A 27,757-nucleotide genomic window follows, 5' to 3' on the forward strand; every position below is an offset into this window, starting at 1 on the left:
TGCTGATATAAATTGATTCAATGAAAGAGGAAATCTCAGACATTTAATGATAGACGGAACTCTGGAGGTCAGAGTCCAAGAGGTCACCTGAGAACATGCAGAGTTTTCCCTGGAGGTCTATGGAATAGGCTGCCTCTGGTGAGGGGACTGGAGGTGGGTGGAGGGATGAGGTGGGTGTGTACAACGAGCAGAGAGGCAGGTGGCTGACACTTCATCCTCAGAGAGATAGTTCAGGGCATAGGAAGAAGTGTTCTATCCAACTATGCCAATAACTAGTGCACATCTTGGTTAAGTGGCTTATTTCCTTGTGCCCAGTCCAGAGGCTGGGCTAGTGGCTTCTAAGTTTTGGCATTAAAATTCTGTCAGGGGCCCACCTTCCCTAGGAAGTCCCTCCCAGACCCCAGTTGAGAGGTCTGCATGAAAACACAGGCCAGATAATACCATTCCCTTCCTTGAGAAGTCTTTGGAGTTCCTTTTGCCTGCAGCACAAGCCCAGCCTTTTAACAGAACATTTTGTTTCTGTAATGGTCCTCACCCACCTTCCCAGGCGTAGGCCCACTTGTCAGGCCCCAAATTCACAGGCATTCAGAAACATTTTGGACAGTGAGGTGTGGGACAAGAAGGTGCCTAGATCAGAAGCCTCTCTTCAGAGGGTGAATATTTCAACGGGGGACATACTTTTGGGTTAAAAAATTAGGTTTGTAAACTCATCTTTCCCCTCAACCTGGGCCACTCCCTTTCTCTATTTGTCTTGGCATGGGCACTATTGTCCCCTCCAAATGCTTCTGAGGAGATGAGAACTCTGCCTTCCTGGAACTGATGTCCCTCAGAGGTCTCCAGAAGGAGAAGCGGTAGTGTCCTTGCCATGTCAAGAGAGGCTTTGGGTATGGCAGCTATTGGGAAGGTAGGCAGGTGGAGCCGGATCTCAGAATTGTGGGCTCATCTTCTCCCTCCCCTCCCTACTCTCTGTTCTCTGACCCCTCCTCCCTCCAGGAAGCTCTAACCTAACCTTTCTGTCTGAGGCTGTTCTCTACGGAAAGATTTTCTGCCCAGCTACCTTGGCAGGGAGGTGGGTGCTGGCTTCCTGTGGGCTGTGCAAGGTTACAGGATGGTTGGAATTTTGTCCTTGGGGCTGACATTCTTTACTGGGCCGGTCCTAGCTTTTGTTTCTTTTCCACTTGAAACTTGAGTCCCTTCTCTTGCCTTTCTTCATTCCTGTGGCATTGGTCACCATGGAACCTCTGTAGTCATGGATCTTGATGGAAGAACTAGACAATGATTACTTACCTTGGGCCACCCCATTTGCTGAGTTGGAAAACCAAGGCTGACAGTGGAGGAGCCAGCATCTTGGGCAATCCAGAGTACCAGACAGTGAGGACAGAACACTGGTCACCAGAGTCCATGGGCTTGGTGGGCCTTTAGGTCAGGGCCGTTCTGATACGGGAGAGTAACCCCTCAGTGCCCAGTGCAGTGCTGGCTGCAAACAGGGCTCCATGAAGTGTGCCTTGGGGTTCTGGCAGGAAGTAAGTGTCCATGCTGAATCCCAAAACTTTGTCCACATTTGTGCATAGATTGGGTCTTTAAATTAGACATGGGTCTTTAAATTTCCCTGAGCTTAAGTGATTTTCTGGGGAGGTACCACCTGTTGCTCCTCCATAAAAGCTGGTTATTTGTTCATAAGCAGCTTTGGCCCCCTCTCCCTGGGAAGTAGCCTGTGATATCCTGCACCCCAGATCCTGTACTGCAGATCCTAGGGGCCTGAAGGGCCAAAGGTGCAGACCCACGCAGGGGTGGGCCTGGAGGGGCTCTGCCTGATGGGATCCGTTGGCAAGCTATGGAAAGCTGTTGTTGTTAGATGCGGTCAAGTTGGCTCTGACTCAGAGCGACCCTATGTACAAAAGAACAAAACACCGTCCCGTCCCGTGCCATCCTTACAATCGTTGAGCCCATTGTTGCAGCCACTGTGTCAATCCATCTCACTGAGGTCTTATTCTTTTTTGGTGACCCTCTGCTTTACCAAGCATGATGTCCTTCTCCAGGAACTGATCCCTCCTGATAACATGTCCAAAGTACATGAGACAAGGCCTCACCATCCTTGCTTTTAAGGAGCATTCTGGCTGAAATTCTTCCAGGAGAGATTTGTTCATTCTTCCGGGAGTCCATGGTGTCTTCAGTATTCTTTGTTGATGAAGCTATAGAGCGGCCATTGGGTTTTCTAACTGTGCTGCTGGTGTCCCTCAGGACATGGAGGGAAGGGCTCACTGGGCCTGTTGCCATTCCGACTGCCGAAGGGGCTGGGGGCAGCCTTGTTCAGAGGCCTTTGCAGTAGAGGTGGATGCTGAACCTGCTGTCTAGACACTCTGGCAGCTCCAAGCCTTCTTTTTAGCCTCATAGACAGTGGTCACTTTGGGGAAGGTGAGGCAGCAGTAATCACTTTGATAGCATAAAGTGAGACCTATGGCTGAGATCTATTATTACATGAATCTGAACTATACTTCAGTGGTTCTCAGTCTTGTTGAACATCAAAATCATGTAGGAGTTAAAAACAAACAAAAATCCGGATCCCTGTGGCCTGCTTCCTACCAGTAAACAGTTGCCATTGACACTCATGACAACCCCATGTGTGTCAGAGTAGAACTATCCTCTGTAGGATTTTTTGGAAACAGATCACCAGGCCTTTCCTCTGAGACACCTCTGGGTGGACTTGAACCACCAACCTTTCATTTAGCAGCTGTGTGTGTTAACCATTTGCACCATTCAGGGGCTCCATGGCCTTCTCCCCAAACAAACAAACAAAAACCAAATCTGTTGCCGTTGAATCAATTCTGACTCACAGCGACCCCGTGGGATAGAGTAGAATTGTCCCACGGTGTTTCCAAAGAGCGGCTGGTGGATTCGAACTGCCGACGTTTTGGTTAGCAGCTGAGCTCTTAAGCACTGTGCCACCAAGGCTCCAGCCTGCACCCTAGAAAACCCTAATTCGGTAGGTCCGGGTAGGGCCTTGGAATTTGCCATTTTAATTAGTTCCCAGATGATTCTGATCCACAGCAAGGTTGAGACAATGTTGTTGGTGTTGTTACGTGCCGTCGAGTCGGTTCTGACTCATAGCCATCCTTTGTACAACAGAACAAGACGCTGCCTGGTCCTGCGCCATGCCCACAATCGTTCTTATGCTTGAGCCCATTGTAGCAGCTGCTGTGTTAATCCATCTCACTGAGCGTCTTGCTCTTTTTCATTGACCCTGTACTCTACCAAGTATGATGTCCTTCTCCAGGGCCTGATCTCTCCTGACAACATCTCCAAAGTATATTTGACGTAGTCTCATCATCCTTGCTTCTAAGAAGCATTCTGGTTATACTTCCAAGACAAATTTGTTCATTATTTTGGCACTCCATGGTATATTCAATATTCTTTGCCAACACAATTCAAGACATCAATTCTTCTTCTGTCTTCCTTATTCGTTGTCCAGCTTATGATGCGATTGAAAATACCATGACTTGAGTCAGGCAAACCTTAGTCTTCAAGGTGACATCTTTGCTTTTCAACACTTTAAAGAAGTCTTTTGCAGCGAATTTGCCCAAATGCAATGGGTCTTTTGATTTCTTGACTGCTTGCTTCCATGGGTGCTGATTGTGGATCCAAGTAAAATGAAATCCTTGACAGCTTCAATCTTTTCTCCCTTTATCGTGATGTTGCTTGTTGGTCCAGATGAGAGGATTTTTGTTTTCTTTATGTTGAGGTGTAATCCATACTGAAGGCTGTGGTCCTTGATCTTCATCAGTAAGTGCTTCAAGTCCTCTTTACTTTCAGCAAGCAAGGTTGTGTCATCTGCATAAAGCAGGTTGTTAATGAGTCTTCAACCAATCTTGATGCCATGTTCTTCTTCATATAGTCCAACTTCTCAGATTATTTGCTCAGCATACAGATTGAGTAGGTATGATGAAAGGATACAACCCTGATGCACCCCTTTCCTGACTTTAAACCATCCCCTTGTTCTGTCTGAACAGCTGCCTCTTGATCTATGTACAGGCTCCTCATGAGCACAATTAAGTGCTCTGGAACTCCCAGTCTTCGCAATGAGACCAAGGGCTGTGGCTATATATTTCTTTTCTACATACAATTTGCATAGATAGTCTGTGCTCTGGTTAGAGATATGGTTAGTAGGAGTCTGTGGGGCCTGTAACTCTCTCTGGCCCCAAACTTCTGGACTCCAGCTTTCTTGCTTTAATTCAGCTGTGGAAGGTCTGTTTCAGCCTGGCATACTCTTGCTGGGCTCTGCCAATCTCTTGAGTCTCCTCCCTGGCCCCCTGGGGCACTGGGCTGGGTTTTGGTGCCTTTGGAATGGAATCTTCCCCCGCCTTGCTCGGGAGGAATACTGTGTCTCACAGACATTCATGGCTGTTTTTCACAACCATGTGGCTGAATCATTCTTATTTCAGTAGCCACTAGACAGGGAGTTGCCTTCTCTCCTGGTTGTGAGGAAAATTCTCCTCAGTCAGCAGTCCTCAGCTGTGAGACCAGAAGAGGACGGAGCTGAGCCTGGGGTGGCTGGGCTGGGCTGGGACCTCTGTTTGGCCAGAGTGGTTGCTAGGAGCTGCTCTGCCTTCTGGGACCTGGTTAGGGCCAGTGGCAGGCTGGCTTCCAGATGGAGGCCAAGTTTTCTCAATTCCTGAGTTGGGACTTGTTGGTCAGCGAAAGGGGCTTGGTAGTGGATCTTGCCAGATGATATCTCAAGGAAGCAACCTTCCGGAGTAGAAGTGGGGAGATGTGAGCTTTAACCTGATTTTATCCCTGAACAGCTCTGGTCATTCACCTCCCTCGCCTGTCAGGGTGAAAATGGACCAGCATTTCATCAAAATATTAATAAAATTGTGTGATGTCATAGTTTGTCATGTGGAAAGAAAATGAAGTTAGGTCAAGGGCCAGAGCTGATGACTGGCCCCCAAGGCTGAAGGGAGGCTGGGAAGAGGCTTGAAGTGGTCCAGCGGTCAGCCACAGGGCCGTGAGACACGGAGAGGGTTAGAAGCTTGGCGTGTTCAATGTAGAGAGAATGAGGGCCAAGGACTTCAGGCAGAGACAGCTACTTTCTGGAAAAAAAAAAAACTGGAAAGCTGGTTTCTGGGGAGATCCCAGTGAACACCTGAGTGATAAGCGGAAGCACCAAGCGCAACCCTCATCGTGAGCTTTCAGTGAGCCTGGCAGAGTAATGTTTTTTTTTTTTTTTTAAATTATTATTGTTATTTTGTTGTGAAAATGAATACACACAAAACACTCGGCAATTCAACATTTTCTACATGTACAATTCGGTGACATTGATTACATTCTTCATGTTGTGCAACCGTTCTCACTATTCTTTCCCAAGTCATTCTGCCAGTGTTACCATAAACTCAGCGTCCTCCAAGCCCAAACTCCCCCGTTCCCTCTGCCTCCCACCCCTGACAACCACTAATAATCTTTGGTTTCTATATATTTGCTTATTTCGCATAAGTGAGATTATACAATGTCCTTTTGCAACTGACTTATTTCACTCACTATATTTTCAAGGTTCACCTGTGTTGTGGCTTGCACCAGGACTTCATTTCTCTCCATGGCTGAGTAGTATTTCACAGTAGTATTTCATCTGTTGGTGAGCGTTTCACCTGAGAGTAATTGGCTTTGAAGAAAACAGAAGCTGAAGGAGAAACAAAATATCAGACTCTGCCTTGGAGAATTCCACCTTCCCCGAGACCCTAGAGGTGTCCATGTCCAAACGCCAAGTGAAGAAGACAGGTTGATTGGTTCCTTTGACGCCGTCCTAATGAGCTCTCCCACAGAGACAAGCAGGCTGGTACTTAGACACTCTGAAGCATTTGAGAGAGTGAAAATGTCAGAAAAAGAAGTGTCAGTAGGTCCAGTGGCAGATTAGAAGAATGTTTTAGCTCCTGACAGGCATGCTGTGAAGCAGTTCATAAACCAAAAAAACCCAACTCAGTTGCTGTCGAGTAGACTCCCACTCATGGCTACCCCATGTGTGTCAGAGTAGAACTGTGCTCCACAGGGTTTCCAGTGGCTGATGTTTTGGAAGTGGATCACCAAGCCTTTCTTCTGAGGTGCCTCTGGTTGGGCTCACGCCAACCTTTTGGTTATCAGTCAAGTGCTCAACCATTTGCACCAATCAGGGTTGTCAGTGAAGCAGTTTAGAAAGTGTTTCTTTGTTTTTACTGATGTCTGTCTACTCCGCTCCACCACAGGTCCCTGGATGTTCCAGGTTGGACCCCTCTCGACCCCTGAGGACTGTACTCCCAGACCAGTAAGAAGCTGCTGCCTCTGGACCACCTCCCAGGCACCTTCTCCACCTGGGCATGGGCACACGCGATGATGTCCCCCCAGGTAAGGGGCACCTAGGGAGGCCTGTTCCTGGTGCTTCCCAGGCTGGGAGTGGGATGGGCCATGGGAGCTAGGGTCTTCTATGCTCTGTCTGGGAGTTTTGTCAGGTGGCTGTGCCTGCCTAACTTGGTCCAGCTCTCCCGCTGAGCATGGTGTCTGGGTAGCTTCCTGGCCTGCAGAGGGGCCCAGAGTATTCCAGGGACTTATGCTGAGCTTGGTCTCCAGTGGCTGAGGGGCTGACACATTTCTGTGGTTGGAGTCTGTGTGTGGGTAGAGGATGTGGGGCTGAGACCTCAGGGAGGGCTGGATGAGCCCTTTTACTTAGCTGGTCAGGCAGAACAATGGGAACAGTGTATAGCAGACTGGCATCAGAAAACGGGGTTCTAGGCCTGGCTCTGCTACTTGGGGGCCAGTTGTGTGACCATAGACCTCTGGAAAGTGAGGGGTCAGTCCTGCCCTGGAGGAAATGGGTTGCTTGTGAGGGGTTAAAGCAGGGGCCAGATGACCATTTGGAAGAACTGTAGAGAACCACAGAATGCCTGAAAGCAGGACCTCTCAGGAAACAATATCAGGATACCCAGGACGGAACCCTCTGGGGCTTTGATGTATTAATATGAAAACAAAACAACTGCATAATTTAGTGCTAAATCAGATACTGCTCGATATTAGGGAAGTGCTGAAGGCTTAAGGAAAATCTACAAATCTAGATAGAAAATGAAGATGTTATTCATTAATATGATTTTTTGTCAACATTGAAAAACAGCCTCCAATTCTTTAGGCTGCTGCTTTCTGGGGGACATAGTGTGTGAAGCCCAGCTTTGTCCAACTCCTTTGTTTTACAGATTCATAGAGATTAACTTATTTCTTCAAGGTCATACAGGTGGCAGAAACAGGTCTGGAGCCCAGACTCTTGATCCCCAAAGACTTTTCAGCCTTGGGGTGGGTGCTCTGGGTTTCCACCTGTGTGGGGCCTTCTCCATGTGGTGAGTAAGAGTCTCATGGAGGTTCTCAAGTTTGCTCGGGAGGGGCTAGGCCAGGAGGGTGTAGGACCAAGGGCTCAGCTCACACATCTTTTTAAAGCACCTACTGGGTGTCAGGTAACCAGTTGTCATTGAGTGGCCTTTGACTCATGGTGACCGCATGTGCGTCAGAGCAGAGCTGCGCTCCACAGGGTTTTCAGTGATTGATTTTTCAGAAGTAGATTGCTAGGCCTTTCTTCCAAGGCACCTCTGGATAGACTCGAACCACTCATCTTTCAGTTAGCAGCTGAGTGTTATTAACCATTTGCACTACCCAGGGACTATGATACTAAAATAAACAAGACCTGGTCCCTGCCCCGAGGATGCCACAGGGCAGGGCAGGAGATAGATGTATGGAGAGGTGAGTGTAAAACGGGCACCTCCATCTGACACCTTAGTTTGGGGTGTAAAACAAGGTGCCTGAGGTGCTGTGGGAGCAGGGAGGCCAGGGAAAACTTTTGAAAGGAACGGATGCCTCAGGGCAGCCCTTTGCTGTTCCCAGTGGATCCTTGCTTCTTGTTGAGTTCTCAGACCAGTGATGCTTCCTCTGGGAAGCTTTTCCTGTCCCTGCCCTTGGCTTGGGTAGCTGCTCTGCTGTTCAGGCTCACAGTCCTTCCTCCCCCCAGCATTATTGCTTGATAATCATCACCCTCCCCAGCTGACTGCAGGCCCCACTGCGGGCAAGGACTGAGTCAGCCTGGCCACTGTCGTGTCATCAGGGCTTAGCACCTCCCTGCACAGAGGGAGCACTCAATCAATGCCTGCCAGTGGCTGGCTGGGGGAGGCTGAGATGATAAGAGGACAGGTGCTCACGCGGTGCTTGAGGAATTCCAAGGGAGGGGAGATTTGCAGATGACCTGATGTTCTTCTCTGCAGGCGCGGGGTGGCGGTGCGGGGGTCAGGCAGAAGATGCAGGTTCAGGGAAGTTCCACATGTGGGTGATCACTGAAGGCATGGCAGTGAGCAGGTGGCCCGTGAGAGCAGCTAGCGTGATATGTGTGGCGGACGGAGGCCAGGATGCCAGGGCTCAGGGTGGTTGGTTGGTGGAGAAGGGGAGCCTACGGAGGAGACAGAGGAGGCATGGTCAGAGGGTTGGGGCAGAGCCAGGAGGGCAAAGGCAAGCTGAGTGTGAGCAAAGAGGGAGCAGCTAGCCTGAGAGGACTGGGAAGACAAGCGTGTGGGGAATGTAGTGGAGACCGTGGGTATCCGGGCTGTCTGGGCTCAGGTGGCAGGCCCGCTATGAGGGCCAGTCTGATTTGGGGGGACAGGTTGCATGCCTTTAGACTTTTTTGGTTAGGGGCTGTGATGGGTGGAGCCTCCCCTAGTTGCAGGTGCTCAGGGGCATGACACCTGTGGTCTGTTTGCTCCCTGCCCTGGTCTCAGAGGACTCTAAGATGCTGCTCTCCTTATGGTCTGTCCCCAGCCAAGGCTCTGGCTTCGGTGGCCGTGTACTATGAAAGTGTCCCTCGAACTAGTGCTGGGCTGCCTGCGCTCCCGAGTGGCAGCATGAGTTCCAGCCTTCAGGCCTATGAAGAAGGTGAAATGCGCCAACCTGGCCAAGCCAAGAGGTGCCCTGGGTGGCCTCTAGGGCGACTTTGGCCAAAGAATGGGAGGTCCACCTAGCAGCTGCCCTGTCAGGGCCACTGACTCAGGGCAGATTGGAGATCTGGAAAGGAGTGTGCTTAGATGCCTGGCCGTGTTCCAAGGCGACCTGCAGATAGATGCTAGCTTTACTGTGGCCCCTGCTGAAAATGCTCTTTAGTTTTAGGTAGGTTCTTTCAATTCTGCACCTCAGGGGATGGAGGTGTATTGAGGGGGGTGTGCAGGAATACGGAGATGGGCATTTATGCAAGCATCCTGCCCGTGGTCTGCTGCCCCTTGAGGCCCCTCGCCTTAGGAACTGGGAGGCAGTCAACACCCTGGGTGGAGTTGGGGAAGTGGGCACATCCAGTGTGCCAGCTCTTGCTGTGGTGGTGATTTTCATGACGTGAAACTTAGCTTCTCTGCCAGTTCCTACTTGGTGACTTTCCACTCTAGCCTCCAGCTGCGAGCTGTCCTCTGCCCACAGTGTCTGGGTGGAGAAGCGAATGCTCCAATTAATCACCCTCATCCGTGATGGGGCACAGCTTTCAGGCCAGCTCCCACACACCAGGGGCTGGTGCAGAGTTGGGCTGTGCTTGGTCTGGGGGTCCAGTCCCAGTCCAGTACCTGTGCGCCGGGTAGCAGGTCTGTGGCTTCAAAGGCCTCCTTGAGGCTGCGGGTGGAACAGTGATTCTGCAAGCCGGTCTGCCTGTCTGTGCTTCCCCTGTGCCTCCATGTTCAGGGCTCCTTCAAGGCCCAGATCAAAGGCCACCACTTCATGCGTGTTTTCCAGACCAGCCTCTCCCTCCTCTAAGTGCACAAGGCATTTTGTTCATCTCTCTCTACTGCATGTCTCACTTTTTACCTTGTGATGTTCCTATTTACAGACAAAGACCAGGCCTCACTTACATCTGTATCTCCGCTGCCCAGTTGGTATTTCAAAATTATTTGGTGCATAAAAAACCCGTTGCTGTTGAGTCGGCTCGAACTCCTAGTGACATCGTGTGTGTCAGAACTGTGCTCCAAACGGGGTTCAGTGGCTGATTTTTCTGGAGTAGATCAAAAGGCCTTTCTTCTGAGGTGCTTCTGGGTGGACTCGAATCTCCAACTTTGCTGTTAGCAGCTGAGTGCGTTAACTGTTTACACACCCAGGGGCTCCTGCTTTGCACATAGTAGATGATTATTAAATGTTTGCTGAGTGAGCCATTGGATAAGTTTGTGTCTCCGTGTGAGCATGGAATCACCTGGACTTCTCATTTCCATCTGGGGTTGGTACATGCCAGGTGCTCAGTTATACGGAATGCATGTGTTGGAATGCAGAGATGGATGGATGGTGGTCCCTCGGCAGGCCTGTTCATAAGCATGTCTAGCCCGTTGTCTCTGCTGTCAGAGGACTGCGTATCTGATCTCCCTTTTGTCTCCAAAATACCTCGTGGCTCAGGCCTGGTTCAGATTAGGTGCTTCATAGACACTGTCGAGTGAATGAATTGGTGAAGGAGCGTCTGAGACCTTGAGTGCTGGGGTTCACCAGGCGAGTGGCTGACTGTTCCAACCACAAAGATTTTGCTGGTGCCTGGTGGCACCCGGACACTGTGTGCCCAGCCACTCATGCCTTTGTCTCCCTCAGCCTCCCTCCAGTCTGTGCCGAATACCCTGCTGGAGAAGCCATCACAGCTCCTTAGTGGACCTGGGGATTCTGGCAGCTTCAAGCTGGATACCCCTTTGAAGGGCTGGCAGGCCAGGAATGGCCACCCCAGGGGCCTGGTGGCCCTGCCTTTGGGGCCTCCTCCCTTCTCAACCCTCCCCTCGCTGGAGTCGGAGGCCAGCAGTGTGGTCCGGGACACCATCCAGATCAAGGACAAGCTCAAGAAGAGGAGGCTGTCAGAGGGCTTGGCAGCATCCTCCCGAGGTGAGCCCTGGGCCCTGCCCACCTGCCGCCTACCACCTCAAGACCAGGAACCCCAGGCCACCCGGGCAGTAGGCTCAGGGGGTCGACAGGTGGCATGCTGAGATCCACTGGAGGCTGGTCTAGGGGTGCCCCGCAAGCATCCTCTCTCTCTATCCTGGGCTACCTCCTTGGACTACCTGGGCCTCAGCAGCAATCCCCAGCTGGCTTTCCCATTTCCACCCTTGCCTCCTTCTAGCGTTTTCTCCAGAGGAACCCTTCTTAAACACAAATCTGATCATATTTTGTCCTCCTCTCCCACCAAATATACTTAAAAACACCCAATGATTATCCGATGCATGTGGAGTGAGATTCTAGTATTCCCACGTGCATAAGGCCTTCTGTGGTTCCAGCCTCGCCTGAGTCTGCCCCCCTTGCTCTCTGGATGTCAGACACACTGGTCTTCCAGTTCCTTGAGCAGGTGGGCCTCCCTGCCTTGGCCTTTAGAGCCTGCTGTTGCTCCCACCCTCCCTTCTTTCCCCACCTGGCTAACTTGTACTCATCCTTGGGTCTCGGCCTGAAAGCCTTCTTCAGAGAGGCCTCCCTGATTCCACAATCTGCATTTGTCCATGTGATTCTCTCAAAGAAGGCCTAGGTATTTCCTCTTAGGCCCTCTCACAGTTTTCATTGGTATATTTATTTGTGTGAGTATTTGTTTAAAATCAGGATCTTGTACTTGACTGTGAGCTCCATAAGGGCAAGGACCGAGTCCTCAGTGTTAGGTGCAGTTGCTAGGCAAATTGGAGGTTCTCAAGAAATGTTTGTAGGAGAGGAGTGAAGGGCTGAATAGTGGGCACTTTATATTTCCCTCTCATCTGGGTAGTAGATAAACCAGGTAAACAGGCCAGTTCATATCTGAGTTGCTCTACCCAGTGTACAGATGGGGAAACTGAGAGCCCTGAAAGTGATCCATGACTCATCAAGACCCTCAGCAAATGCATGGGGACAGGGATCTCTGACAGCCGGAACAGGGCTGAGGCTGCCCTGCCACCCTGTGTTGGGACTGTGCTGGCTTCTCTGTGCAGTTGCTCAGGTGGGGGCCGAGGTAGCCATGCTACTGGCCTGTGACCACTCCCCTTACCTCTGTCCCCTCAACACACCAACAGTGCTGACAGCAACACACAGTGGGCAAGGGAACAGCAGGCATTCTGGGCAGGGTGGGGGTGTGCGGGGAGCAAAGCAGATACTTTGACTTGGTGGTTTTGATGCAGCCATTTTGATGTAGCTGGAGTAAAATGGCGGTTGGAAGTTAAAGTGCTAAGTTTCTCACACCCACCCCCCCAGCCGCCAACAATGTTTGCAAAGATAATTCTGAGCTCTTAGCCCATGCCTGTCCCTCTTGTCCTGTGCCTTTGTCCTAGGAATGGCATGGGGGATGCTGCCACGGGTGCACAGGTTATTAATTAAGAACTGGAAGTGTGTCTTTTAGACTATGTCAGAGCGTCCCTGTGTCAAAGCATCTGTATCCCCACATCATTAGCTGAAAAGGAAAGGGAGTGGGAGTAATTCATTGTCACCTGTCATATCATGGGCCAGACACCTGCTTGGCATTTTAGAAACGATGTCATCGAATTGTGTGACAACTCTGTGATGCAGTCACTTTCACTTCCAGAGAGCACATGGGGGTCAGAGTAGTGACTTGTGCAGCCGCGGAGCTCTCGCATGTCAGGTCAGGATAAGCCCGCTGGTCTACATGCCTCATCTAGAGCTGATGGTTCCCTGCCTACCCACACTGCCTCCAAATTTTAAATCAGTGACTTTGATTGGCAAATTTTGCAGGAATGAAAAAGGCACGGAGCACCGTCTGCTTGCTCACCCTAGTGTGGGTGTGGAGCTGGGGGTGGATCCCATCCCCCCATTTTCCTGGGACTAACTTGTTTCCCATCTCCACCCCATACAGCCTCTCTGGATTCTGGGGGAGGCCTCAAAGGAGCTCCCCTGAGGAGTGCTGTCCCCCACGCCACCTCTCAGAAACTGCTGAGGGTGCCCAGGCCGATGCCGCCCATCCAGAGCATCCCTACCACCCCTGAGGCTGGTGGAGCCAAGGAGAAGGGCCTGGACCCACCCAGAAGTAGCCAGGGTCCCCAGGAGCTGAGACCTGGTGCCCAAGAGGTAACACAGTTACGATGAGTCTTGCCTGCAGCTTCTCATACCTCCCTGTTCTTCTGTCTTTCCTTCATTTTTTCTGGGAATGGTGAGGGCTGGGGAAGCATACTTTGACCCTGGAGTACTCTGGGTCTGGACCTCAGAGAAATTCCCTGGATGGGGAAGTGTAGGGGTGGTCTGGGCTGCCCTCCTCCTATGGGGTGGAGGAGGGGCAGGGTGGAGTGATCTGGAATTATGACTTGGAGGACTACGGCTGCCCCCCAGCTGCCTCTGGGCCATGCTGTGCAGCTCCTCCATTTCACCCACCAGGAACAGGGAAAGGGACAGAAAGGAGGAAGCTGGGATCTAGCCTTAGCACCACGCTAACTCACTGAGTGAACTTGGGCAAGCTACTTCCTTTCCCCCATTTTCTTCGGTGGTGGAATGAGGAATTGGACTATGCCATCCATGCTTGGCAACCTGTGTTCTGAGGTCCTGCGGTTCTCTGGAGCTGTCTCAGGAGCTGCCACCAAGAATGAGGGGAGGGCACTGGGAGAGACTGAGGACTTCCATCTCACCTTCCCCGAGCATCTAAAACCTTTCTAGCTGGGACCCTTGGAGTTCTCTGTGACTGCCCTGGAGGTAATGAGCTCCCTGTTCCTGGAAGTACTCAAGCAGAGGCTGCATGACCACTTGTCCTAGATTTGGTGGTCCCTAGGCCCTCTCCTGTCTAAATGTTTCAGAATTCTTTATGCTTTCTGACTCCATTTTAAGCCAGGGAGTATGGAGGAAGGGAAAGAATGCTGGGCTAGGACTCAGGAGAGGTGGGCTCTGCTGGGTTCTCCCCTTGATGGCTGCGTGACCCTGGGCAAGTACTTCCCCTCTGGACCCCGGTTTGCACATCCATAGAAAGAGGGGGCTGCACTAGACCTTCTTGCAGGTCACTTCCACCTTGGATGCGCTAGGATTTTTCTGAAACGAGAAGAACAGAAAAATGAATAATAGCAACAAGAAAAGGGTGCGGAGTGGGGTTGAGGGAACACCCTTGCAGCCTTTTTACCTGGAGCAGGAAGGATCCATGTGCTTTCTGGGGGCCCCAGAGTTGTGTATATTGTGAAGAGAAAAGGAGGATACCTTCCAGCACTCTCGCCCTAGGGGGCTCCCCACAGAGACCACACAGTGTGGGGTGCTGGAAGGCAAGCAGCCAGAGTGGGATGTTCCCATGGGCCAGAACCCTTGCCTCCATCTTCGTTTCCTAGTGCTGCTGTAACAAATGATAGCACAAGTGGGTGTTTTGAAGAGCGGAAATTTATTTTCTCACATTTCTGAGGGCTAAAAGTCCAAATTCAGGGAGCGGCTCTAGGGGGAGGTCCTTCTTTGTCTATGTCATCTTCTAGAAGCTTCAGCAATTCTTGGTGTTCCTGGGCTTGTAGCTGCATCAGCCTTGTGTGTCTGTCTTCGTGTGGCACCCCCACCACCCTGTGTGTGTGTCTCTATGTCTTTTCCACTCTTTTTATAACTCAGAGGTGATTAGGTTTAGAACCCACCACACTCAGGGTTGGCCTAATTAGCATAACAGAGAAAATCTTATTTCCAAACAGAATCACATTCATAGGTACAGGGGCCAGGACTTCAATACATATTTTGGGGAGCACAATTTCATCCATAATACCCTCCCCTTGTCCAGGTACAGATCTCCCCACAATACCTGCACTGCAGTGATGAGAAGATGCGGAAGTCTCTGGGAGGCATTGTGATTCCGCCCATCCCCAAGGCCCAGCTGCCTGCTCAGACCTCCTCTGGTGCATCCTGCTGCCTTCCCAACCCCTTGCCTCCAGGCCAGGACATCCTCACGGCTCTGAGGGCCCCACATACACGGTAAGGGGTCCTAAGTCAAGCTCTTCTCCCTTCATTCCCCCAGGATTTGCCTGCCTCCCTATGGCTGAAACTTCATGCCAGGTCAGAGCTCTGGGGGCACCAGGTGTGTGAAGGGCAACGTCCCCAACTTGTGGGCTACAGACCTGGGGAGGCCACAGCATCGTTGCCAAGGTTTCCCTGATCTTTGACTCCACTAGGCTGAGTGTGCAGGTGCAGTGGCAAAACGAGGGTTGGTGTCACCTGATGAAACTCACAGTATTATCCATCCCATGCAAATTACCACAATGTTGTAGCTAAAACACCAGAAAATTTGACAAAATCAGCGACTACAGAACACTGGCAACAATGAAAACAACAGTGTGGACTTGTAGTGCATGCAGACAAAACTGTGTGATTTGAAGCATCATTGTAATTGGGTAATAATGACTGCTTTGACTGGAGGGCACTAGAAGGTTCAAAAAGTAAGTTAGCCTTGTATATTGATACACGTAAGCTGGGCCTGCAAAATTTTTTGTTGTTGTTGTAACTAACTACACCCACGCATCATTTACTGAAGTAGTTAGGTTCCAAAGACCCGGTCATTATGCAAAAAATTGGCATTATGTGAAAATGGAGGATGACCACATCAGATCACAAAATGGAAGATGACTACATCATTACATAACTGTCAAATTACATCATCACGTAACTGCCAAATTACATCATTACATAAATGCCAAACCACTGAGAATCATGGCCCGGCCAAGTTGACACATAATATTAACCATCACAGCCAGTGTTATATTTGCCTTGCACCTTGATGTTCATTATTGCTGGATGTATGTTGTTAACATGCAAAATAGTTGGAGACTAAATTTTTTACTATTGTAAATGTGAAATGTTGGATAATGAGACAGCCGATAAGTGAGGAGTAGGTGTACAGGGTATTGTTATAAAAAATAATAAATTTCTGCTGAAACACTGCACAAAAATTTTATAGGCAGTCATTTTGGTGTCACCCCTTCTGACAGTGTCACTTGGTGCAGTCTGCATCCCCCACACCCTCCTAGTGATGCCACTGTTCAGGTGCAATAAATAAGGCCTCAAATCTCTATCTTCTTCGAGTTTCCAAGTGTATGTGGTTGCTGTAATGATGAATAAAATAGAAACTATTTTAAAGCACCATTGAATTCATGGTAGCTCTTTGTTATTATGTATTTTTTTTATTGCGCTTTAGTTGAAGGTTTATAGAGCAAATTAGTTTCTCATTAAACAATACACATACTGTTTTGTGACATTGGCTGCCAACCCCACAACATGTCAACATTTTCCCCTTCTCGACCTTGGGTTCCCTATTACCAGCTTCCTGTCCCCTCCTGCCTTCTCGTCCTTGCCCCTGGCTTGGTGTGCCCATTTTGTCTCATTTTGTTTTATGGGCCTGTCTAATCTTTGGCTGAAAGTTGAATCTCAGAAGCAATGTCAGTACTGAGTTAAAAGGGTGTCTAGGGGTTATATTCTCGGGGTTTCTTCAGTCTCTGTCAGACCAGTAAGTCTGGTCTTTTTTCATGAGTTAGAATTTTGTTCTACATTTTTCTTCAACTCTGTCCAGGACCCTCCATTGCTATCCCTGTCAGAGCAGTCCGTGGTGGTAGCCGGGCACCATCTAGTTGTGCTGGACTCAGTCTGGTGGCGGTTGTGGTAGATGTGGTCCCTTAGTCCTTTAGACTAATCTTTTCCTTGTGTCTTTGGTTTTCTTCATTCTCCCTTGCTCCAGATGGGGGTGGGACCAGTGGACTATCTTAGATGTCTGCTCATGAGCTTTTAAGACCCCAGACACTACTCACCAAGTCGGATATAAAACATTTTCTTTGTAGACTATGTTATGCCAATTGAGCTAGATATCCCTCAAGACCACGATATCCCCACAGTCCTCAGCTCAGTAATTTGGTCCCTCAGGGAATTTGGATGTGTGTGTGGAGCTTCCATGACCTTGCCTTGGTCAAGTTGTGCCGACTTCCCTGGTATTGTGTACTGTGTTACCCTTCACCAGTGTTACCACTTACCTATTGTCTATCTAGTGTTTTTCCCTCCTGACCACCTCCACTCCCCTGTAACCATCAAAATTGTTTCATTCTGTGTGTAAACCTTTTCATGAGTTTTTATAATAGTGGTCTCACACAGTGTTTGTCCTTTTGCGATTGACTTATTCACTCAGCATGTTGCTGTTGTTGTTAGGTGCCGTTGAGTCGATTCTGACCCCATGCACCACAGAACAAAACACTACCTGGTCCTGCACCATCGTTACAATCGTTATTATGTTTGAGCCCATTGTTGCAGCCACTGTGTCAATCCATCTCCTTGAGGGTCTTCCTCTTTTCTGCTGACCCTGTACTTTACCAAGCATGATGTCCTTTTCCAGGAACTGATCCCTCCTGACAACATGTCCAAAGTATGTGAGATGCTTTCTCGCCATCCTTGCTTCTAAGGAGCATTCTGGTTCCACTTCTTCCAAGACAGATTTGTTCATTCTTTTGGCAACGAATAATGCCTTCCAAATTCATCTATGTTGTGAGATGTTTTGCAGATTCATCATTGTTCTATATCGTTGCATCGTTTTACATTGTGTGTACGCACCACAGTTTGTTTATCCATTCGTCTGCTGATGGCCACTTAAGTTGTTTCCATCTTTTTGCTATTACGAATGCTGCTGCAATGAACATGGGTATGCATATGTCTATTCTCGTGACAGCTCTTATTTCTGTAGGATATATTCCTAGGAGTGGGATCACTGCATCGTACGGTATTTCTTTTTCCAGCTTTTTAAGGAAGCCCCACATTGTTTTCCAAAATGGTTGTACCATTTTGCATTCCCACCAGCAGTACATAAGAGTTCCCATCTCACCACAGCCTCTCCAACATTTGTTATTTTCTGTTTTTTTGATCGGTACCAGTAATGTCGGGTGAGATGGTATCTCATTGTGGTTTTGATTTGCATTTCTTTAAAGGCTGGGGGAAAATCTGGTGTCGTAGTGGTTAAGAGCTACAGCTGCTAACCAAAAGGTCAGCAGTTTGAATCCACCAGGTGCTCTTTGGAAACCTATGGGGCAGTTCTACTCTGTCCTATAGGGTGGCTATGAGTCGGAATTGACTCAACAGCAATGGGTTTTGGAATGGCTAATGATCGGGAGCATTTCCTCATGTGTCTGTTAGTCACTTGAATGTCTTCTTTAGTGAAGTGTCTGTTCATATTCTTTGTCCATTTTTTAATTGGATTATTTGTTTTTTGTTTTAGAGGTTTTGGTTTTTCCTACAGACTTTAGAGATTAGACCTGTGTTGTATTTGTCGTAGCCAAATTTCTTTTCCCAGTCTGTAGGTTCCCTTTTTACTCTTTGGTGAAATCTTTTGATGAGCCTAAGTGTTTAATTTTTAAACAATCACAGTTATCTAGCTTATCTTCTGGTGTTTGTGTATTGTTAGTTTGTATCCTGTTCATACTGTGTATTAGGGCCTGTAGCGTTGACCCTATTTTTTATTCTATGATCTTTATAGTTTTCATTTTATATTTAGGTCTTTGATCTATTTTGAATTAGCTTTTGTGTGTGATGTGAGGTATGGGTCCTGTTTCATTTTTTTTTGTGGATGGACATTCAGCTTTGCCAACACCGTTGGTTAAAAAGACTTTCTTTCCCCATTTGATGGCCTTTGGGCCTTTGTCAAAGATCAGGTGACTGTAGGTGAATGGATTTACATCTGGGTTCTCAATTCTGTTCCTTTGGTCAATGTGTCTGTCATTGTACCAGCACCAGACTGTTTTGACTACTGTAGCTGTAGAGTAGATTCTGAGGTCAGGTAGTGCGAGTCTTCCCATTTTATTCTTTTTCTTCAGTAATGCTTTACTTATCTGGGACCTCCTTCCTTTCCATGTAAAGGTAATAATTAGTTTTTCCATCTTGTTAAAGAATGCTGTTGGTATTTAGATCAGGATTGCATTGTATTTGTAGATTGTTTTGGGAAGAATTGACATTGTTACAATGTTGACTCTACCTATCCATGAGCATGGTATGTTTTCCCATTTATGTAGGTGTCTATTGGTTTCTTGCGGTAGTGTTTTGTAGTTTTCTTTGTGTGGGCCTTTTATATTTCTGATTAGATTTATTCCTAAGTATTCTATTTTTTTTAGGGGCTATTATAAATGGCACTGCTTTTCTGATTTCCTTTTTGTAGTTTTCTTTATTGGTGTATAGGAATCCAACTGTTGATCCTGTATCTTGCTACTCTGCTGACTCTTTCTATTAGTTTCAATAGTTTTCTTGTGAGTCTTTTGGATTCTCTATGTATAGTACCATATCATCTGCAGATAGGGACAGTTTTACTTCTTCCTTACTGTCATGAATTAAATTGTATTCCCCCCAAAATAACTGTCAACTTGGCTAGCCCATGATTCCCAGTACTGTGTGATTGTCCACCATTTTGTCATCTAATGTGATTATCCTGTGTGTTGTAAATCCTACCTCTATGATATTAATGAGACAGGACTTAATCTCTAAGAATATGTTGTGTCTTAAGCCAATCTCTTTTGAGATATAAAAGAGAAGTGAGTAGAGAAACATGAAGAACTCATACCACTAAGAAACAAGAGTTAGGGGAATAGTGTATTCTTTGGACCCAGGTTTCCTGTGCTGAGAAACTCCTTGACCAGGGAAGATTGATGACAGGGAGCTTTCCTCAGAGATGACATGGAGAGGAATCCTTCCCCTGGAGCTGGCACCATGAATTCAGTCTTCTAGCCTCCTAGATTGTGAGAGAATAAATTTCTCTTTGTTAAAGCCATCCACTTGTATTTCTGTTATAGCAGCACTAGATTACTAAGACACTTACCAATTTGGATGCCCCCCCCCCCTTTTTTTCCTTGCCTTATCGCTCTAGCTAGGACTTCTAGCACAATGTTAAATAGGAGTGGTGATAAAGGGCATCCTTGTCTTGTTCCTGTTCTCAGAGGGTATGTTTTCGGCCTCTGTGCATTAAGAATGATGTTGGGTGTTGATTTTGTGTAGATGTCCTTTATTACGTTGAGGAATTTCCCTTCTTCATCTATTTTATTTAGAGTTTTTATCAGGAATTGGTGTTGGACCTTACCGAATGCCTTTTCTGTGTCGATTGAGATGATCATGGTGATTCTTTTGTTTTATTTATGTGGTGGATTACACTGATTGATTTTCTAATGTTAAGCCATCTCTACGTACCTGGTACGAATTCCACTTTGTCAGGGTGTATTATTTTTTTGATATGATGCTGAATTTTATTGCCTAGAATTTTGTTAAGAATTTTTGTGTCTATATTTGTGAGAGATATTGGTCTATAATTTTCTTTTTTTGTGGTGTCTTTGCCTGGCTTTGGTATCAGAGCTATGCTGGCTTCATAGAATGAATTCAGAAGTGTCCCTTCCTTTTCTTGTTCTGAAATAGTTTGAGTAGTACTGGTGCAAGCTCTTCTCTGAATGATTGGTAGGATTTTCCAGTGAAGCCATCTGGGCCAGGGCTTTTTTGTTGACTGGGAGTTTTTTTTTTTTTTTTTTTTTAATTACCTTTTCAATCTCTTCTCTTGTTATGGGTCTGTTCAGATTTTTTTTTTTAACTTAGTTTGTGTCAGTTTAGGTAGGTAGTATATTTCTAGAAATTTGTCCACTTGCTCTAGTTTTTCAAATTTGTTGGAATATAGTTTTTCATAGTACTCTGTCATGATCCTTTTTATTTCAGTGGTATCTGTCTTAATGTCCCCCATTTCATTTCTTATTTGGGTTCTTTGCTTCTTCTCCTGTTTTTCTTTTGTCAGTTTGGCCAATGGTTTGTCGATTTTGTTGATTGTTTCAAAGAAACAACTCTTGGTTTTGTTGATTCTTTCTTTTGTTTTTCTATTCTCTACTTCATTTATTTCTGCTCTGATCTTTATTATTTCCTTTCTTCTGGTGGCTGTGGGCTTGTTTTGCTGTTCGCTATTTGTTCAAGTTGTATAGCTAATGTTTTGATTTTGTCCCTTTTTTTGATGTGTACATCTATTGCTATAAATTGAACTCTGAACAATGCCTTTGCTGGTTCCCTAAGGTTTTGGTATGATGTGTTTTCATTCTCTCTCTCTTTTTTTAAATTTTTATTGTGCTTCAAGTGAAAGTTTACAAATCAAGTCAGTCTCTCACACAAAGACCCTGTACACCTTGCGACACACTCCCAATTACCCTCCCCCTAATGAGACAGTCCGCTCTCTCCCTCCACTTTCTCTTTTCGTGTCCATTTTGCCAGCTTCTAACCCTCTCCACCCTCTCATCTGCCCTCCAGGCAGGAGATGCCAAGGTAGTCTCAAGTGTCCACCTGATCCAAGAAGCTCACTCCTCACCAGCATCCCTCTCCAACCCATTGTCCAGTCCAATCCATGTCTGGAGAGTTGGCTTTGGGAATGGTTCCTGTCCTGGGGCAACAGAAGGTCTGGGGGCCATGACCACCGGGGTCCTTCTAGTCTTAGTAAGATCATTAAGTCTGGTCTTATGAGAATTTGGGGTCTGCACCCCACTGCTCTCCTGCTCCCTCAGGGGCTCTCTGTTGTGTTCCCTGTCAGGGCAGTCATCAGTTGTAGCCGGGCACCATCTAGCTCTTCTGGTCTCAGGATGATGTAGTTTCTGGTTCATGTGTACCTTTCTGTCTCTTGGGCTCGTAATCACCTTGTGTCCTTGGTGTTCTTCATTCTCCTTTGATCCAGGTGGGTTGAGACCAATTGATACATCTTAGATGGCTGCTTGCTAGCGTTTAAGACCCCAGGCGCCACTCTTCAAAGTGGGATGCAGAATGTTTTCTTAATAGATTTTATTATGCCAATTGTCTTAGATGTCCCCTGAAACCATGGTCCCCAGACCCCTGCCCCTGCTACACTGGCCTTCGAAGCATTCAGTTTATTTAGGAAACGTCTTTGCTTTTGGTTTAGTCCAATTGTGCTGACCTCCCCTGTATTGTGTGCTGTCTTTCCCTTCACCTAAAGTAGTTCTTATCTACTATCTAATTAGTGAATGTCCCTCTCCCACCCCCTCTCCCTCCTCCCTCTCAGAACCATGAAGGAATGTTTTCTTCTCAGTTTAAACTATTTCTCAAGTTCTTATAATACTGGTCTTATACAATATTTGTCCTTTTGCAACTGACTAATTTTGGGTTTTTAATTTCACTCAGCATAACGCCTTCCAGGTTCCTCCATGTTATGAAATGTTTCACAAATTCCTCACTGTTCTTTATCGATGAGTAGTATTCCATTGTGTGAATATACCGTAATTTATTTATCCATTATCCATTGATGGGCACCTTGGTTGCTTCCATCTTTTTGCTATTGTAAACAGTGCTGCAATAAACATGGGTGTGCATATAGCTGTTCCTGTAAAGGCTCTTATTTCTCTAGGGTATATTCCAAGGAGTGGGATTGCTGGATTGTTTGGTAGTTCTATTTCTAGCTTTTTAAAGAAGTGACAAATCGATTTCCAAAGTGGCTGTACCATTTGACATTCCCACCAGCAGTGTAAAAGTGTTCCAATCTCTCCACAGCCTCTCCAACATTTATTATTTTGTGTTTTTTGGATTAATGCCAACCTTGTTGGAGTGAGATGAAATCTCATTGTAGTTTTGATCTGCATTTCTCTAATGGCTAATGATTGTGAACATTTCCTCATGTATCTGTTAGCTACCTGAATGTCTTCTTTAGTGAAGTGTCTATTCATATCTTTTGCCCATTTTTTAATTGGGTTATTTGTTTTTTGCAGTTGAGTTTTTGCAGTATCATGTAGATTTTAGAGATCAGGCGCTGATCAGAAATGTCATAGCTAAAAACTTTTTCCCAGTCTGTAGGTAGTCTTTTTACTTGTTTGGTGAAGTCTTTGGATGAGCATAGGTGTTTGATTTTTAGGAGCTCCCAGTTATCTAGTTTTTCTTCTACATTCTTTATGTTTTGTATGCTGTTTATGCCATGTATTAGGGCTCCTAATGTTGTCCCTATTTTTTCCTCCATGATCTTTATCATTTTAGATTTTATATTTAGGTCTTTGATCCATTTTGAGTTAGTTTTTGTGCAAGGAATGAGGTATGGGTCTTGTTTAATTTTTTTGCAGATGGATATCCAGTTATGCCAGCACCATTTGTTAAAAAGATTGTCTTTTCCCCATTTAACTGTTTTGGGGCCTTTGTCAAATATCAACTGTTCATATGTGGGTGGATTTATGTCTGGATTCTCAATTCTGTTCCATTGGTCCATGTATCTATTGTTGTACCAGCACCAGGCTGTTTTGACTACTGTGGCAGTACAATAGGTTCTAAAATCAGGTAAAGTAAGGCCTCCCACTTTGTTTTTCTTTTTCAGTAATGCCTAATTTATCCGAGGCCTCTTTCCCTTCCATACGAAGTTGGTGATTTGTTTCTCCATCTCATTAAAGAATGTCATTGGGATTTGGATTGGAATTGCATTAAATGTATAGATGACTTTGGGTAGAATAGGCAGGTTTATAATGTTAAGTCTTCCTATCCACGAGCAAGGTATGTTCTTCCACTTATGTAAGTCTCTTTTCGTTTCTTGCAGAAGTGTACTGTAGTTTTCTTTGTATAAGTCTTTTACATCTCTGGTAAGATTTATTCCTAAGTATTTTATCTTCTTGGGGGCTACTGTAAATGGCATCGATTTGGTGATTTCCTCTTGGATGTTCTTTTTGTTGGTGTAGAGAAATCCAACTGATTTTTGTATGTTTACCTTGTATCCCGATACTCTTCTGAAGTCTTCTATTAGTTTCAGTAGTTTTCTGGAGGATTCCTTAGGGTTTTCTGTGTATAAGATCATGTTATCTGCAAATAGAGATTGTTTTACTTCTTCCTTGCCAATCTGGATGCCCTTTATTTCTTTATCTAGCCTAATTGCTCTGGCTCGGACATTCTCTTTTGATTGTGGGAGTTTTTTTATTCCATCTTTGATTTCTTCTATTACCCAGTAATTTTTAAGCAAGGCATTATTCAGTTTCCATATATTTGATTTTTTTTTCCTTGCTCTTCCTCTTATTAATTTCTACTTTTAAGGTGTTATGATCAGAGAAGATGCTATGTATTATTTCAGTGTTTTGAATTTTATTGAGGATTGCTTTGTGGCCTAAGATGTGGTTTAGTCTGGAGAATATTTCATGTCTGTTGGAAAAGAATATATACTTTCTTGCTGTTGGGTGGAGTGTTCTATATATGTCTATGAGGTCAAGTTGGTTGATTGTGGCTTTTAGATCTTCTGTATCTTAGTTGGGTTCCTTTCTAGATGTTCTGTCCTTTACCAAGTTTGTGTGTTGAAGTCTCCTACTATTATTGTGGTACTGCCAATTTCTCTTTTCAGTGCTGTTAGAGTTTATTTTATGTATTTTGGAGCCCTGTTGTTGGGTGCGTAGGTATGTATTATGGTGGATTGTCCCATTAATCATTATAGAATTTCCTTCCTTGACTTTTATGGTGAATTTTGTTTTAAAGTCTATTTTGTCTGAGATTAGTATTGCCACTCTGCTCTTTTTTGGTTCCTGTTTGCTTGATATATTTTTTTTCCATCCTTTGATTTTTAATATATTTATGTCTTTGTTTTTAAGTTGTGTCTCTTGTAGACAGCATATTGATGGGTCCTTTTTTTAGGTCCATTCTGTCACTCTCTGTCTCTTTATGGGTGTATTTAAGGTATTTACGTTCAGTGTGATTATTGATAGGTGTGAGTTTATTGCTCTCATTTTGTAGTACTTTTTTTTTTTTTTTTGTGGCGCTGACATTTTCTTTGTTTCTTTTACTCTCCTGCGCTGAATTCCTCCTGTTTGTGGATTTTTTTTCATTTCTTTTGTTTTTGTAGATTTTGTGTTTACTGGGAGTTTATGTTTTTCTTCTTTATTTTGATGCACAGGTTTTCTTCTTGGTTACCCCTACTTGAAATTTCCCCTACTTCCTAAGCTTAGTCTTTTATTAGTTGATTATGCCTTGACTTCGTCTCCATTTGAAAGTTCTATAGCTACACTGTTTATTCCCTCTTTTATTGTTCTCACATTGTTGTCCTTTATAGATTGGCCTCTCTGGTTCCCTGTTGTAAATCTTTTAATTTTGTTTTATCCTTGAGTGTTCATTTCCTAGGTTGATGTCTGACCGATGCTGCCCTGTGTCCTAGATTCAGGTTGTTGTCTGATGTTGTTGGTTTTCTAACTGAAGACTACCTTTAATAGTTCTTGTAAGTTTGGTTTGGTTTTTACATATTCTATTAATTTCTGTTTGCCTGGAAATGTCCTAATTTTGCCATCATATTTGAGCGAGAGTTTTGCAGGATACATTATCTTTGGTTGGCAGTTTTTTTCTTTCAAGGTTTTACATATGTCATCCCATTGCCTTCTTGCCTGCATGATTTCTGCTGAGTAATCAGAGCTTAGTTTTATTGTCTCCCCTTTATATGTGACTTTTTGTTTTTCTCGAGCTGCTGTCAGGATTCTTTCTTTGTCTTTAGTTTTAGTAAGTGTGATTATGATATGTGTTGGTGATTTTCTTTTGGGGTCTATATTATATGGGGTTGGTTGAGCTTCTTGGATGGTTAACCTTTCATGTTTCATGATATTAAGGAAGTTTTCTGTTAGCAAATCTTCAATGATCCTCTCTGTGTTTCCATTTTTCTCCCCCTGTTCTGGAACTCCGATCACATGCAAATTTTTGCTTTTGATTGTATTCCACATTGTTCTCAGTGTTTCTTAACTCTTTTCTCTAATTTTTCCTCAAACAAATTAGTATCCAAAGATTTGCCTTCAATTTCACTGATCCTGTTTTCCATTATTTCAAATTTGCTCCTAAAACCTTCTATTGCATTGTCCATTTCTGAAATCTTGTTGTTTATCTTTTGGATTTTTAATTGCTGTTTTTGTATGGTTTCTAGTTGGTTGTTTATTTTGACATTTTGTTCCTGTGTTATTTTCCTGAGTTATTCAATTGTTTTGTCTATTTTTTTCTTATTTTTGTCTGTATTTTCCTTCATGTCTTGGAAAGTCCTGAAATTAGAGTTTTGAATTCCCTGCAAGGCAGTTCCAGTGCCTTTTCTTCTACCGGAATGTCAAGTGGTGTTTTATTTTGTTTGCTTTCTGGAGCCACCCTTTTTTTTTTTTTTTTTTTCCATATGTTTTGATATTGTCTGCTGTCTTTGGGAAATTCAGGAGTTATTTTCTTTGTTTATAGATTGTAGATTTGTTTGTTTCATTCAGCTTTTTTGTTTTATTTGGTGATATCTGGCCAGACAGGCTGGACATGCTTTGTTACTTGCTCGTCTGTGGGCACAATACTTCTCACTACCTTGCCCAGGAGGGGAGAGCTGGTCACTCAGCTATGGTGCAGCAGGGCAGGTCCAGCAGGGGTGGACAGGCAGGGATGGGTCACTTGTGGCATGTACTGGGGCCAACGGGGTGGGGCCAAGGACAGTGCAGAGTGGGGTCTCGTGGTCCATGCCTGTCCCACTCAGAACATGATGCTTGGTGCATAGTGCAGAGAGGCAGGAGGGAAGAGAGGTGATCTGATGTGTGGAGCTAACTGGGTGAAAGAAAGAAGAGAAACAGAAACAAACAAACAAAAAAAAGCAAAAAAAAGAAGGAAAAAGAAAAAATAAATAAAATGGCAGTGCAGTAGGATTCAGCAGGTGGGGGTGGAGCAGATCTGGTGAGCCATGCGCTGGAGGCTTTCCAGCTGAGTGGTGTGGCTTAGCCTGTCAAGACGGGATGTGGGTGGTGCATTGGACTAGATGGGCAGGAGAAAGGAAAGGAAAGAATTGAAATAGAGAGAAGCAAACAAAAAACAACAACAATAACAAAAATAAATATGGTGCTTGGGAGTCAGCTGTTGGGGGTGGGCAGAATTGGGGTGGTACTGAGCTGATGTCTCTCTTACTGGGTGGCACAGCGTGATCCATTAGGAAGGGGTGGAGGCAGCACAGGGCCTAGATGGGAGGTAGAAGGAAAAGAGAAGGAGAAGGGGAAAGATACAGAAAAATAAAAAATATGGCACTGAGATAGCCATCCTACAGGGGTGGCACAGACCTGGAGAGGCCATGTGCCTGAGACTCTCTAGCCAAGTGGTACAGCACAGCCTATCAAGAAGGGGCAGGGATGGCACATGGGGCTAAGTGGGTGGAAGAAAGAAAGGGAAGGAAGGGTGAGAGAAGAAACTGAAAGATTAAAAAAAGGCTCTGAAGGAGCCTGCTGGTGGAGTGGTGCAGACCTGAGGAGGCTGTGTGCTGGTGGCTCTCTATCCGAGCAGTGTGGTACAGCCCGTCAAGAAGGAGCAGGGATGGCACTTATGGTTAGGTGGGCGGGAGAAAGGAAAGGAAGGAGAGGAGAGAGAGAGAAGAAAGAAGCCAGCAAAAAAAGCCAAGGGAAAACAAACAAACAAACAAACAAACAAACAAACAAATGGCACTGAAGGAGCCAGCCAGTGGGAGCGAGGTGGACCCGGGTAGCAGTGAGCTAGCCAAGCAACCATGGCCCATTGGTAATCAGTGGAGGCCATGTAGAGAGAAGAAGGGTTGGGGGTGGGAAAGCATGTATCCCTGTATCATGGATTGAATTATGTCTCCCCAAAAATGTGTGTAGTATTAACTTGGTTAGGCCATGATTCCCAGTATTCTATGGTTGTCCTACATTTTGTGATTGTAATTTTATGTTAAAGAGGATCAGGGTGGGATTGTAACACCCTTACCATATCACATCCCTGATCCAATGTAAAGGGAGTTTCCCTGGGGTGTGGCCTGCACCACCTTTTACATCTCAAGAGATAAAAGGAAAGGAAGCTAGCAGAGAGTTGGGGACCTTATACCACCAAGAAAGCAGCGCTGGGAGCACACCTTGTCCTT

General features: G+C 45.8%; 1 protein-coding gene across 1 annotated transcript in view; it reads left to right on the forward strand.

Annotated features, from left to right (window-relative positions):
- Positions 1-6,357: 6,357 nt before the first annotated feature.
- TOGARAM2 (TOG array regulator of axonemal microtubules 2) overlaps positions 6,358-27,757 on the forward strand; it is a 72,186-nt gene continuing 50,786 nt past the window's right edge. The window contains 5 exon segments of the mRNA XM_064294764.1: positions 6,358-6,369; positions 8,763-8,922; positions 10,594-10,875; positions 12,812-13,023; positions 14,684-14,874. Coding sequence (XP_064150834.1) covers positions 6,358-6,369; positions 8,763-8,922; positions 10,594-10,875; positions 12,812-13,023; positions 14,684-14,874 — 857 coding nt within the window.

Source organism: Loxodonta africana, chromosome 12 (assembly GCF_030014295.1).
Source record: "Loxodonta africana isolate mLoxAfr1 chromosome 12, mLoxAfr1.hap2, whole genome shotgun sequence".
Classification (NCBI taxonomy): Eukaryota; Metazoa; Chordata; class Mammalia; order Proboscidea; family Elephantidae; genus Loxodonta; species Loxodonta africana.